Here is a 14791-nt window from a genome sequence, read left to right as displayed (position 1 = left end):
TCAGTGGGTGTTGGCTGTTGTTCATCGTGGATACGAGATTGAATTCAATACTCTCCCTCCAGTGGGAACTATATGAGTGACCCCACCATCAGTAGCATTACATCTAGAAACAGAGTCTCTCCTTCAGAAGGAAGCCATCCAGCATGTTTCTTCCGTGCAGAAGAACGGGAGTTTTTTCTCCTGCTATTTCACAGTTCTGAAGAGGGACGGCGGACTGCGCCCCATTTTGGATCTACGGAAATTGAATGAGTTTATCACACCCAAGAAATTCAGGATGACTACACTTTCAACAATTCTTCTCCTCCTTCGGAAAGGCGTCTGGTTCGCAGCGGTGGATCTCAAGGATGCTTATTTCCACATAGCAGTCAAAGAATCATTTTGGAGGTTCCTTTGCTTCGGCATAGGACCAGATATGTTCCAGTTCTGGGTACTACCTTTTGGGCTTGTGACAGCACCGAGAGTATTCGCGAAATGCATAGCAGTAGTTTGTGCATATATCCGACTCAAGGGCATTGAAGTTTACCTGTATTTAGACGACTGGCTCCTGGCCAACACGTCCAAAGAAGCTATGGGTCGTTCTATTGTGTTTGTTCGGAATCTTCTTGATGCTCTTGGACTTTGCCTCAGCGAAGAGAAATCGAGCTTGCTCCCTTCTCAAACCGTAAAGTTCATAGGGGCACTCTTGGATGCCACAACGGGCTGTGCTTATCTGCCTTGGGACCATGTAGTTCAATTGATACACATGGCAAGCACTCTGTACTGGAACAGATATGTTTCTGCTCATGACATCCAATGCCTGTTGGGACATATGGCAGTGATGGTGTCTGTAGTGGAGTGGGCGTAATTGAGAATGAGCCCCCTGCAAAACTGGTTCATCCGGGTTTTTCACAACGAGACCGATGCTCCTCGAATCCAATTCACAATCCTGGACCACATCACTCAATCTCTCCAACAATCTGAATCATGCCATTCTTTTTCTACAACTGTCGCCATCTCGAATCCTTGCCATTGATGCTTCCCTAGATGGGTGGCGCGCTCACTGTGGGCCTCTGCAAATCCAAGGTTGATGGTCGCCAGTGGAGCATCGGGCTCACATAAAATTTTTGGACCTCCTTGTGTGGAAGGCTCTACAGCCCTTCGTAACTTACCTCAGGGGCAGATATGTTCAAATTCTAACGGACAACACTTCCATTCTTTGGCAGCTGAACAAGCAAGGGGGCACGCACTCATCCAAGCTGGTGGGGCTTACCCTCAAAATTTACGATTGGATTGTACCCAGGGGCATATGCATCACAGTGCTTCACATTGTGGGGAAAGACAACACTTTGGCGGATTCACTCAGTTGTATCTTCCAAACATCTCACAAGTGGGAACTACCTCCAGTCATCCTACACAGGATCTTTTGAAGGTGGGGACGCCTATCAGTGGATTTGTTTGCAAGCTCCTCGAATACGGTGTGTAAAATGTTCTGTCTGAGAGCAGGAGTGGGCTGTCGGTCTTTGGGAGATGCTTTCCTCCTTTGCTGGAGTGGAGCCTTCTTCTTTCTCTTTCCCCCGTTTACTCTGTTAGCGAGAGTGATAGCAAAGATCAAGGAGGAGGGGACCAATTGTTTGCTGATAGCTTCGTGGTGGCCAAGACAACCGTGGTTCACGATTCTGTCAGGCATGGCCAAGGGCAATTTCATTTGTCTTCCACTTGTAAGGAGTCTGATCTCCTGGGATCGGGGGAAAATCAGACACTTGGACATACAGACATTGAAGCTGATGGTGTGGAGGATCTTTTCATGGGACTGAGGAGATCGCTCCCCTCTTCGGTTCAACAAGTACTGGAAGCAGCAAGAAGACCGACTACCTGTTGCTCTTATAATAGTAAGTGGGCAGCTTTCTGGAAGTTTGCGGAATCGAACAATTTCTTCCCCTTGTCATGTTCAGTTTCAGATGTTTTGTCATTTCTTCACCACTTGTTTAAAAAGGGGCTTAAATATTCATCTATTAGAGTTTATGTGGTGGCAGTATCAGTGATGAGAAGTCGGATTCAAGAATCTTTAGATTTACAAATCCTCTCACCAAACAGTTCTTGCGCAGACTAAGGAATTTGGTTCTCCCCATTAGAAAGATGACGCCGGAATGGGATCTCTGTGGTGCTATGGGCTTTGATGTCGAAGCCGTTTGAATCAATGGCTACGATTGACATCCGTTTATTTTCTTGGAAACTAGCTTTCTTGGTAGCTCTTCTTCAGCTAGGCGGGCATGTGAGTTTGTGTGCTTTCTGTATTGACATGCCTTTCGCTGTGTTTCACAAGGGCAAGGTTGTCCTTTGACCGGACATCTCTTTCCTACTGAAGGTGGTGTCGAATTTTCATGTTAATCAGCTTGTGGTCCTTCCAGCCTTCTCGTTCCCCTCCTCAGACTTGGAGAGGTGTCTGCACAACCTCAGTGTTTGCAGGACGCTATTTTTTTTACAACTGAATCTTTTAGTAAATCGCAGAGATTATTCATTTGCTATGGAGGACTCGATAAAGGCTTACCCATGTCATCCCAAAGGCTGGCTGCTTGGATAACCCAGACTATAAAATTGGCATACCAGCTTGATAGCCAAAACACGTTGCCTCGAATCAGAGCACACTCGATGAGAGCCATGTTGACGTCTACAGCATTTGGTAGGGGGGGAGTCTTTGCAGGACCTATGTAAGGCTGCTACATGGGCTACTCCATCTACTTTTGTGAAGCATGGCAAGTTAGATGTGCATGCAAGGTTGGATTGCAAATTTGGAAGAGCAGTATCGTCGGCAGTATTATGATGACACACCTACCCACCACTGGTAAGTTGGCTTGTTAATCGTCCATATGTGTGATGCACAGAGACCAGGAGGAAGAGAGGCAGGCTGCTTACTTGTAACTGTAGTTCTTCGAGTGGTCATCTGTGTTTTCACACAACCCACCCGCTGCCCCCTCTTCAGTGTCAGTGTCTTGTTGATATTGATACCGAGGATGCTCCTCAGATCCGAGACTGTGTATGCCGTCTCAAGGAACTGAGGAGATCAGCGGGAACCCACTTGGACATGCGCAGTGGGATGGTGGGGGAGGGTTCCCACCAAAAACAGCTTTCCTCAGCTAGAGAAGGCTCCTGAATAGAGGCTCCGTGCAGGCACAGAGACCATATGTGTGAATGCACAGATGACCACTCGAAGAACTACAGTTACAGGTAAGCAACCTACCTTTATCCCGCCTTCCAGCTTTTAAAAGCTTACAAGGCAGCTAGCAATATAAATATTCAAGAACTGATACAAAACGACAAGAAAAGCAATCAAAGAAGCCCCCAAACAAAACCAGTGATAAGAGTGGAGGCAGCACCAATAAGAAAATAAAATACAGCAGCATGTTATAGAGTAGTCTGATTAAAAGTTTGGGGCAGCATAAGTTTTAAAAGTTAGGAGAGTAGATGCTGGCTGAATGTCCCTGGGGAGAGCTTTCAAAATCAGGATGCCACTACCAAGAAGGCTGCATCTCCTGCCTCATTTCAGAAGGTTGGTGAACTCAGAAGGGCCACTGCTGCAGGCCTGAAAGAGTGGACAGGTTCATACCAGGGCCAGTGGTCGTTTTGATACCGTGGTCCAAAATTACGTTCATTTTGTGTGAGCATGAGCTGCAAAGTATAGGCCAGAAAATTTTGGTTCTGACCACCATTTTTCTCTACTTACCAAATTTGGAGGCAGTCTGGCGTCATTACATAATGGGACGATGTATTGTATTGTGTGCTCACAAGGGATAACATTAAACTTTCAGCAGGCCACATTAATTTTAGTGTTGCCTTTGTGGGTTTGACTTGGCAATTAACAATTCTCTAATGTTACTTTACATAAGCAATAATTCACAAATGTGACCTGTGTAAGAGCATTTATTGGCTTGGCTTATCAGTCTCTCTCTCTCTCTCTCTCTCTCTCTGTGTGTGTGTGTGTGTGTGTGTTTTATACTTAAGGGATGGATCCTGGCACAGACCTACGTGGGACCGGATTGCTAGGATTAATGCAAACATTATATTTTGTAATGGATTCTCGGATATTACCTGTAGCTCGAGAGATTTTCAAGCTAGCCCATCATGAAACGCAGGCATGTTTCCTCTTTTCTTCAGCTCTGAATTTTTAAAAATGTGTTGTTGCAAACCTACAGGAAAGAGAACTTCGCCAGCCTGATCCTCTACTATTTGCAAGGGAAAGCCTCCATTTTCAGCAGGCAAAATGGTCAATTGCATCTTTCTGTGGGAAAGACGGCTGGAGTGACAGCTTCTTGCCTTCGATCTGCCTTTCAGCAAATGGCTCTTGGGAGATTTCCCATATAGCTCTTTGCATCAGAGGGACTCCTTTAGCTGCTGTAGACTTTTGCTTTTCACTGTACTCCTTGCTTTAGTAATTAGGGGGTTTAAATTTCACTCTAAGATCACCAGTTAGTCACCAGCCTGGATGGAGTTTATGCTCACTGACGCCACCTGAGAAGAGCATCCGGCCCTTCTTTGTTTGAAACCATTGGCTGTGGTTTGCCATTGCAAGTGCCAGCTGCTGAGCGTCATGCATTCCCTCTGCCTTTTCTCGTGCGCCCAAGGGAAGGAGATTAGAAGCCGCAATGGCTGGCTTGGCACAAACCGTGGTTTACAGTTTCAGACCTAGCAGCACATGTTGTTTTGCTGCAAACTAGGAATGGAAGCTTCTGATATCCTCCCGTTGGGGCATATGGGGAGAGTGAGGAGTGAATGCAAGGGGATCAGCTGCTTGTGCATGGAATGGCAAATCATGGTTGGCTCTTACTGCAGCCATTTTGTTTCTGTCTCTGTGCTGCATACTTTTGGTTGAAATTTTGGACACCAGCCTTGAGAATATAGGACAATCCTTGATAGAAATGTAAACACTTATGAAAGGAGTCCTTTCGTACAATATTGGTAGGTATATCCTAAATTGACCAAGCTGATGGTATATATTTTTTTTTTTTACCACAACTGTAACACGATGTCTGTGTGTTTCTATGGCAGGGGTGTAGAAACTCAGGCCCGGGGCCCAAATCTGGCCGTCCTGGGGTTCTACTGCAGCTCTCCGGGGATCTCCAAATGGCCACGCCCCTTTCCCCAACCACCAATCATTTGGTGGTTTCCCAGCTTTTGTGCAGTTTTTTCCCCATTCTAAAAGGTTGAAATGCCTCTCCTCAGGCTTAGTTACTGGCAGTAAAAGCTTTAAGCTAAAATATGCTGGTATTTTGCCCCTGCCCTTTTTGCCTTTGGTCCTCTGCACCACTGGAATGTGGCCCCTGAGAGCTTCCCTGAGATGGAATTCAGCCCTCAGGCTGAAAGTGCTTCTGTAGCCCTGTTCTATGGGTTGGATCCATATTGAATTAGTTTTAACTTGCTTTGTACTGAAATCAATAGAACCTAAGTTAAACTTAGTCTAGATCCAAGACTATATGTTTTGTAGGTGTTTGCATTTTTTTTAGTGTTATTGTAGAAGTGTATTGGTCATGTTGAAGAGTTTTTGTCTGTATTTCTTTTAAATATATATTGTTCGATGAAGTTATTGCAAACTAAGCAAAGATGTTTTAAATACAACACAGCCTTTGCCCTTAGCTGCTCCAAGGGTTTTTGCTGGGAAATGGGGGTGGGAATTGAATACATAATAGGATGCTGAAATGTGGCTAATGCTCCTGCTGTGCCTGGAGGCATGTGCTAAAATTGGTCCCACCAGAGGCTTTTGGAGGTCCAGAAAAGTGAACTATTGGCATCTCAGTTAAGAGTTATCTTTTACGTTTCAGATTGGTAGGCTAGTCAGCTGCATTTTATCTGATTTACGATCTGGTAGTGTATTACATACATTTCCACACTTCCCTCTCCTACGATGTTTTTCCAATTGGTTCCCCCCACCCCCACCGCCGCCTTGACATATCAAGTCAGTATTCGGTTGGCAGCAGGGTGAGAATTCAACCTCTGGAGCCTCAGTGTTCTGTAACTTTCAATAAATCATTCAAGGGCACTTTAGTTTGCATGGTTTATTTTGATTATATAATTTTGGTTTGGTGTGAGGAATTTGTATTTTATTATTGAATCTGGATTAGGAAGAAGGAATGGGTTGAGAGATACCTCGTGCACAGAAGCAGAGGAACACTGAATGGGGAGGGATTGGAACCTCTTCTGAATGAAGATTTCCACTTCCTTTTTTCCCTCAAGGCCCCACCCAGGCCCTTTTCTAGTTTCTCAGCAAGCTGAGAAAGCATCAACCATGATAGCTATACATGTTTATGACATCTTGTATACACATCTCTAGCTGATCCTCTGTCTAATCCAGCATCCTGTCTCCACAGTGGCCAACCAGATGCGTGTGGGAAGCCCATAAGTAGGACATGAGTACAACAGCATCTGCCTGCTCTTATTTCCCAGCAATTGGTATTGAGAGATACTGAAGATAATATATAGCCATCATGACTAGTAGCCATTGATAGCCTCATTCTCCATGAATTGGTCAAATCCCCTTTTAAAGCCTTCCAAGTTGGTGGGCATCACCGCATCTTGTGGTAGCAAATTACCAGAACCTGGCTTCTGAAAGCCATGATGTAAGGGTTTAAAACCCCTCCCCAAAACACACTATGCAGGGATAATGCCCTGAACCCAGGTCAAATGAGTCACTCAGATTTCGGGTTCAGCCGGATTTTTATGAACTCAACAAGCAAAAGTGAATCTGCAAATCTGTTGAATGGATTCAGCAACTTAACACCAGAACCTGTTCTTAAAAATCTTGTTATCTGTATTTGGCTCATTCGAAATGTCAGGTCAAATAAGATCCAAATCTGTATGCAGGTTTTTTATTCAGGCCTATATAGTGCTACAGTAAAGTAAAATGAATCGTTTCTGGAGTTAATGAGGGGCAGGGCACACTTTCTGATTTAGTTCTGCTTCCTTTCCAGAACTTCCCTTTCTGTGTGATGTCTGTCAATATCACTCGTATTGTAATCCAGGTACTGAAGGAAGAACGCCTTTCTCGGTGAGCTTGTCGTGGGTCTCTTTGTGCCCTTAAACTTTGTGGGGGAACCTTAATCAGTGGGGTTGTGAGTTCAGGGCAGCAGCACCCATATTTAGTTTTTAGGGCTATTTCTCTTTTTATGTAGTACTGTTACAGGGAATGAAGAAGGCAATATTTAAGATGGCCTTTCTCTCTAATAATGGGTAATTGCTATTCATTAATTTTCATGCTCTTTTACATTTTTTCCAGTATCTTCAGTCTGACATCTTTACTGAGGTTTGCTTAAGTGCAGGTTCATTTAAATTTAATCAGCTAAAAATTAATCAGCTAAAAATTCTTCAATCAGTTGACAGCCTGAGGGAGATCAAAATATTTATTTCTACCTTTTCTTTAAGCCAGGAATATATTCTCATAAGTCACTGCCTGCATCTTAAAATGTGTGTGCATGTGCACAAATCTCCTGTATATTAATAGTGAACCTGTTCTCTGTGGATCCTTGCGTAGCCAGAACGGCACCATCCATGTGAAAGAGGGATGCATCAGCAGGCTTCGGGGAACCCCACAGTTTACAGAAATACAATGAATCTTTAGAAATCCCCCCCCCCCATAGCCCACTAAGGACTGAGCAAGCCTAGTGGCCATGGAACACTTGAGTATCTGATGGTGGTGGTGATGGTGGTGGTGGAAGAATGGAATGGCGTTTCATGGAAGAGGGCATGGCTGGCTCACTGCAACCCTGAATATAAATACTCCGTATTGCAACATTTTGTAGCAGGTTCCACATGCATGCGTGTGTCTGTGTGTGTAAAATATGTGTGTGTGTGTGTGTGTGTGTGTGTGTACATACATACACACACACACACTCGCACACACACAGTGTATTTACTCCTGGGAGGGTTTTGGGCACTGCTGAGTTGGTTCTAATTTCCGTGCTTGTGTGGGTCTTTCTCAGATGTAGGCAAGCATATAAGCTCTCCAATGTTATGTTAGGCTTTGGTTAGGAATGGGAACTTGTTTCATGTGTCATCCAAACCAAGGATCCTGGCTTGCCATGTCCCTTACAAGCCAGAATTGTAAGCTAGGGTTTGTTCTTAGCTTTTGATTCCCGGCTTGTTTGGGGGGCAGCAAGCCAAGTTCCCTAGTTTGGATGACACGCTCAACAAACCATTCCTAGTTTGTTTACCAGCTGTGCTAGCAGGAAGGAGCAAAGCAGGAGGAAATGGGCTGCATGCACCAGCATGCAACTTGTTCACACTAAGCCAGGATTCCATATAATCCTGGCTTATTGTTGCATGCAAATATGGCGCACAAGGGAGAGTGTATTTAATGTTCAATGAAATTGAGGCACAATCAATTTTATAGTTTTTATCCTCTGGGATTATTTAGCAGAAAGCTAGCTGATGTTTGGAAAGGAGTCATTTTCAGCAAAGTGACTTGTCTCTGTCACTTAATGTAGACAGTTCTGCGCAAGATAGCCTGCCTCGGTATAAGGCAGCATCCTAGATCCCTAAGTGCAGGAAGCTCTCGGAAGTGGCTCCTGTTGAGCTATTTCCCCTTTGTCTTTTGACAAGGATGGGGAATAAATATGTTGTGCTTCTCTTACAGAGAATGTAATCGAAGACAGCAGGTCATTGCAGTGCTAAATGACTTGTATGTGGCTGTGTTTTTACGTCTCTTCAACATCTGGAAAATGCAACAAAAGACAATTTGTGATTCTGGTTTTGTTCTAAAAGGTGGGCTGCTTTAGTTTCGTATGCAAAAGAAAAAATTAGAAGGTGTAATCATTGCTTGTTCCATGCACATATATCCCTTTATCAGTGGGCTGCTTGCCATGCTGCATGCATGGAGGTAAATATTGGGGGTAATTCATTCTTTGGCATGTATTTGCCACTGGTGATGTTCAAGGGTAAGGCTTTCTTTCAGTTTGAAATGTTGAAGGCCAAAAATGTTCATAGGGTAAGTAATCTGAGGTTCCAGGGCTGTTGCTGCCTCTTTTCTGTTTATTCAGTGAGCCAGACTTGTATCCAAGTCCCATTGAGATGGATGGGGAGGCTCAATGGTGATGCTTGGTGGTGTGCAACCTGTGTGTGATTGTATCCATGTTACATTTGAGCCAATAATTGCAATGGACAGCCAAGAGGACACTTCAGTTAAATATGCACATATGGTAAAGCAAGATTTTAAAAGCCTCTTTCTTGCCCCCTTCAGTGGTTAGCTTCCCCTTGCTGACAATGTGTTGTTGCAGTAATAGCCTTGCTTAGGAAGAGAGGAACTGCAAGTTCAGTCATCTGGTGTAGGTGCTTGGCCAAGGAGTCAGTGGGGCACAGCTGCAATCTGAGGGATTATGGGTAGTATCCAATAGGGGCCATAAGCATGTGGACAGCTCTGCTGGGCCCTGGTCCACGCGTGCTCAGCCCTTCTAGCCCAAGTCCATGCACAGCTGCGATATAGTGTTTCCGGGGGCAAGCCCTGACGTGAATGAAAACACTGGTTTCTGGAAGGGGCAAGCCACCTCTGTCAAAATCCCCCTTGATGGGTAGTTTTACTTGACTGATGTCAGTGCCACCCCCTGTGACCAGAACTTTTGCTTATGCAAAAGACTTAATACCTAAGTATGTACACGAGGCTGTGAAATATTTATTGTATATAGCACATAGGCCATTGCGAGTTTAAAATCATACTACCAAAACCCATTATTATACTCATAACATTCTGGAGAAATAATATTGTAGAACAAATGATCCCTTCTGTTGACTGTTGCCTTGGCCAAAAATGTTTAACGTAGCTTCTGTGCATAGTATTTTATTTACCAGCGAGCAGGCTACAATTTTTTTTCCTCTGCTGTTCAGCACTTATGTGAAAAAGAACTCCAAGGATGGTAAGATACAGGACGCAGTGTAAACGTAAGATGCAATGATGTCCACTTTTCATGAACCACTAATGGTGAGGCTGACACCTTCTTACATCTTCCTTCCAATTCAGTAAATGCTTAATACTGAATTCTCTGTCCCTTGTTAATAGAAATGTTACAAATAATTCTCTGCTCTAACCTCCGATTATCCAAATAAGCTATCAGGTAAATAAGGTGGGTGCTGCTTTGTGCCTATGTAAGGCTGTGCACCCTAAATAAATAAATATTTCCCCATCAAATGAATGTGTCTAGAGTTAATTAGGCAAATTAAGCAAATGTGTGAGCAGTCATGTAATTTGGAAAATGGATGCTGCCTCTGAGTTTCCTATATTAGAGCTGACACCCAGTTTGAGAAATTCTAGTTGATTGATCAAATGAGTTTTAATTCATTAACTGATCTGATAAACCTGCATATATTTACATATTGCTCAAACATTATGCAAGGGCTTGGAGGTTTTTTCCTCTTTAAAAAACCAAATTGTGATACTTGGGGCTGCCAAATTCTGTAGCTGGTACTGAATTCTTCATTTGTGAGATGCAGTCATGAGGAACATTCCTGACATCATAGCTACTTAAAAGCTGAACAGACTGGAAGACTGTTGAAAGCTATTTTTTTAAACATTTGGTTCCTAGGCACCTCTCCAACATATAATTGTGCAACTCTGAAATTGACAAGAGACATTGCAATATAGTCCATGTGGGGGATAGAAGTTCTGTGCCATGTCCTGAACATTTCTAGCCCCCTCTGTCTCCACTTTCAGCATACTGTGCATAATTCTTATAAACCTCTATCACAGCCTTCCCCGATCTGGTGCCCTCCAGATGTGTTGGACTGCAACTCCCATCATTCCCAGCCAGCATAGCCAGTGGAGAAGACTGCACTGTCATATTGCTCCACACTCACCTCACCTTCTCTGCCCCACCCTTAACTATACTTGTTCTAGCCCAGGTATCACAACTTTTTCTGAGCGTGTTGATACTAGATGTCATGTTTCTTTTTTTCTCTTTGTAGAGCTGGAGGCATTTGCCAAAAGAAACCCAAAGCAGCTGCTGAGACATTTGGAGATGTATATGAATGGGAGTGCTGCTTCGGCAGGAGACGATGGCTTCCAGGCCCATGCTTTCTCCTCAGAGGTTCTTGGTCCCAACTTAAGCTCTGTTACCATTGACACTAAGGAGTTAAATTTTACCGGCGTAGGTGACCTGCTGGCTGACAGTGAACAAGACAGTTGATCTGGATCCAGCAAGGATGTGAAAGTCCTTGTCCGCAACGCATCAGTGAAGCCAGTTGATGTGGTCGCTTAGTGTCTCTGTGGCCCTGCTGCAAGTGGGCTTCCAGGAGGGCGGGAAGTTCTTGAAATGCTGCTAAAGTAGATGCACAGGGCTTCAGTTTTGGGCCGGAGCCGTGAAAGGCACCGTGAGAACCCCGGGGCAGAGTCTGGGATCAAGAGCAAACTGCTTCATTTTAGAATGAAGCAATCTGGGCAGAATCCGTTCATCCCAGTCAGTAACAGTAAAGCTGTGACACCGACCCTCTTTTGCAGTGGGAGCGTAAACCTGAATTTTTGAAATCCTCTTGAAATCCATGCTGAAAACAAAAATGTTCTTCCAGTTCCCAAGGTTTTCAGTCTTAAGAGGACCTCGGTTAGAGCGAAGAGATCTGCATTTCTGTATTGCTGAATCTGAGCTCAAGTGAACCTTGAACTGCAGCACAACCAAGAGGCTAGTTGTGGGCCTAGATTTCCTCCAGTTAGGATTTTATCTGGGAATATCTGAGACACAAAGCTGTTGAATCCTTGTATTCCATCAGCTGAGAAGCATTGCTTCGCAGTTGGTGTGTGGCTGCTGATATATCAACCCACAAGTGTGCGTTTGGCTTTGTTAAAAAAACCAAAAATGATCTAGTTGACAGAAACCATGAGATCAGCCTTCCCCAATCTGGTGTTCTCCAGATGTGTTGGACTGTGGCTCCCATGATGGGACTTGTAGTCCAACACATCTGGAAGGCACCAGGTTGAGGAAGGCTGTACTAGATGTACTGAAATGGTGACTGCCAATGTGGATGCTGTTGCGGGTGGTAACAGAAACCTAGCAATGACACAGTGGCTGTTTAAAAACTTAACCATATGGCGGTTGCAACTGCAAGGCGAAGCAATCTGTATCCTCCAACCACGTTATAACAGTGTTACCCCCATTCACTGGCTTCCCCAGATTTTTGAGTGGCTGTGGATGGTGACAGTGGTAGCCGCCTTGCCATGCGACTGGAGGCTTTGGATATCTTGTCTTGTAATGTGATGGAAGCTTCATGTTAATAAGCATTTAATAAGCATTTAAACCATTGCCATGTGGTTCTCTGTGACCCATTTCCACCCTGCGGTACTCTCATTTGGACGTCTCGTCCGGTGCACCAGCTGTATGTAAAAGTTCTAGCCCATGCTTGATAATGGTCTTTTCCATTAAACTACTATGATCTTCAGTTCCAAGCTGTGGGTCTGTTTTGTTCAACCCAAATTCCAAACTAGCTGAGACTTAATACATCTGCAAATATTATTCACCTGTTTTAAAATTAACAGCTGTTCAGGGGTATTAACAGCAACTATTTGTGCTGTTAATTTTTTTTATAAAGGGCTTTGGCTGCTAGAAGCAAATAATTGTTATTAGACAGCAACCCTAAATGCATTTAACTGGGAGTAAGTGCCATTGAACTTGGAACTTACTATTGAGACATGCCCAAGAGCACTACCTAAACATGTACTAGGGAGAAAGCCCCATTGAAAACAGTGGGACTTGCCTTTGAGTAAACCTGCATAGGACTGTAGCGTGGACCTCAGTATTGCCTGCAGGCCTTGGATTTTTGAATAACAACCTCCTCAGAGGTTGAGCAGATCCAAAGCCTTAATGTGCAGTCCTTGGTCACAGACTGACAGACATATCTTTTTGCTGATGGTATACGATAGACACATTTTCTGTTTCTGTTAGTTGCCTTCTGGTGCTATAAATGGCCCTCTTATCCATACTTTCGTTTACTATGAGGAAATGCCATCCTCCAAAAAAGAAGATACTTATCCCTCCTGAAACAAGGTGCTCCCAAACAGCAACAACAAGAAGAGTTTGGCTTACTGCTTCTAAGGCCAAATAGGTTTAAAGATCTTCTGGGGCCCTTCTTCACCCCACCAACATTAGAGGCATTTTTGGTGAGGATGCAACAGAATTTGCCTCTGGAACTCTGGAACTCCCAGCCACGGGGCACTAGGTTGGCTCCCTCTTAACTGTTCTTTCGCCAGCAGGCAAAGAAGTTTATATTCAGGCAGGCCTTTGGCATGTAAGCTGGCCTGCTCCTGAAGGGTTTTTAAAATTTGGGTTGGGTGCTGTTTATTTCTTTTACTGTGCTTTTAATTTTTTTATGTTACATTTTATTGTTTTTGTTTTAATCTCAACTTTTTTTTATTATTGGCCATCTTGAGCACCATTTTTGGTGGAATGGCGGGATATACGTTTAGCATGTAAATAATAGTATACCCTCCGCCAATCTACCAGTGAGAGTGGGCCTTGAAGAGCAATAGAAGGGAGTATGTGGAATCTTTGCCAGGCTCAACAGGTTGCCACTGAATCCCTATGTGTACTGCTGAGCAATGCCAGAAGGAGATATAGAGAGTTAAATTGTTGAGAACCCTTTGATCAATCTATTTGGATGCCTTACAACAGCCTTCCTCAACATGGTGCCCTCCAGATGTTTTGGACTACAACTCCCAGCATTCTTGGCCATTGCCCATGCTGGCTGAGGGTGGGGACTAAGGGGAGTTGTAGTCCAAAACATCTGGAGGGCACCAGGTTGGGGAAGGCTGCCTTACAAGACGGTTGTTTCAGCCTTCAATTCTGCAGGTAAGGGTGAAATTGGAGAGTGGCTCAGTGGTAGATGGCATGTTTTGCATTTCATTTCCTGGCATATCCAGGTAGGGCTAGGAAAGAATCCTGCCTGAAATGCTGGGGAGCCACTGCCAATCCGTGTCGACAGCACTGGGCTTGATGGATCAGTGGTATGACTCGATATAAGGCAGCTTCCTATGTACCTATGACTAGTTCAAGTGGAAGTTAAAAGACTAATGGCTTCAAAAAATAAACTTAGGCCAGTTGATATGGCACCAGTGGCATTTTTGTTTGCAGGAAGATTCTGTAGGTTCCACCAGATTCAGACAATCCACGGCCATGGTTTCTGCACTTCAGTCAGTTTACCCTGAGCTTTCTCATGTGAAAATATTCTGCAATTGCTGAATTACTGCTTTTTCTTCTGTTTCATTGACCATTTATTTCCCCCTCTGCTTCAAGCCTTTCTAGCTGTTTGTTGCTGAGGTTGTCTGTCTGTCTGTCTGTCTGTCTGTCTACACATACACACACACACACCAATAACCATGGTGGGGAGTTATTGACAACTGTGGTCAAATGGTCCTTTTGTATGCCCACAAATGCTCTCTTCCCTGCCTCAGCGAAAGAGCCCTTTGGTATCTTCTTAACGCCCTCTCATAATGGTTCTTAACACAGGATTGTGCTCAGGAGAAGGAACAGGTGTGGCCTGCACAATGTTGCTGTGTGAAATGCTGCTGTACAGGATGCCAGCCATGCTCTTTTCCAGGATACTCTATGCCACCAGCATCCTGTTTCCCTGGGTAGACATTTCAGATTCCGATGCAGACATTTTATACATGATTTGTAGCTCTCTTGCCAATTTTTGCATTTATTTGTACTATATTTAGACCCCACCTTTCCGTAAAAGAGCTCAAAGTGGTTAACGACAGTAAAATGCACAATAGAAATGAAGCTTTGATGTATTTAACAAATTGCCCGGTCATCACAGGTGACCAGGAATTCCATGCAGGCAATTTCTGGGC

At 44.1% G+C, this 14791-nt stretch overlaps 1 protein-coding gene across 14 annotated transcripts in view; it reads left to right on the top strand.

Annotated features, from left to right (window-relative positions):
• The window catches only part of ELMOD3 (ELMO domain containing 3), a 36765-nt gene extending 24375 nt beyond the window's left edge, over window positions 1-12390 (top strand). For 4 of the 14 annotated variants that reach the window (XM_084803824.1, XM_084803823.1, XM_084803822.1 and 1 more), the window contains 4 exons: window positions 3979-4109; window positions 6939-7015; window positions 8600-8727; window positions 10918-12390. In XM_084803824.1, coding sequence (XP_084659950.1) covers window positions 3979-4109; window positions 6939-7015; window positions 8600-8727; window positions 10918-11138 — 557 coding nt within the window. In that variant the 3' untranslated portion in view covers window positions 11139-12390. Of the gene's footprint in view, window positions 1-3978; window positions 4110-6938; window positions 7016-8599; window positions 8728-9843; window positions 9938-10917 lie in introns of those variants that run through there. The other 10 variants (XM_084803831.1, XM_084803830.1, XM_084803829.1 and 7 more) reach the window with 5 other exon arrangements.
• Window positions 12391-14791: the final 2401 nt, after the last annotated feature.

The sequence above is a fragment of the Heloderma suspectum genome, chromosome 6 (genome assembly GCF_057233095.1).
Source record: "Heloderma suspectum isolate Gila_16-S chromosome 6, 16-S_ref, whole genome shotgun sequence".
NCBI classification, from domain to species: domain Eukaryota; kingdom Metazoa; phylum Chordata; class Lepidosauria; order Squamata; family Helodermatidae; genus Heloderma; species Heloderma suspectum.
The sequence above is the reverse complement of the archived record's forward strand: the minus strand, read 5'-3'. Positions and strand labels throughout refer to the sequence as shown.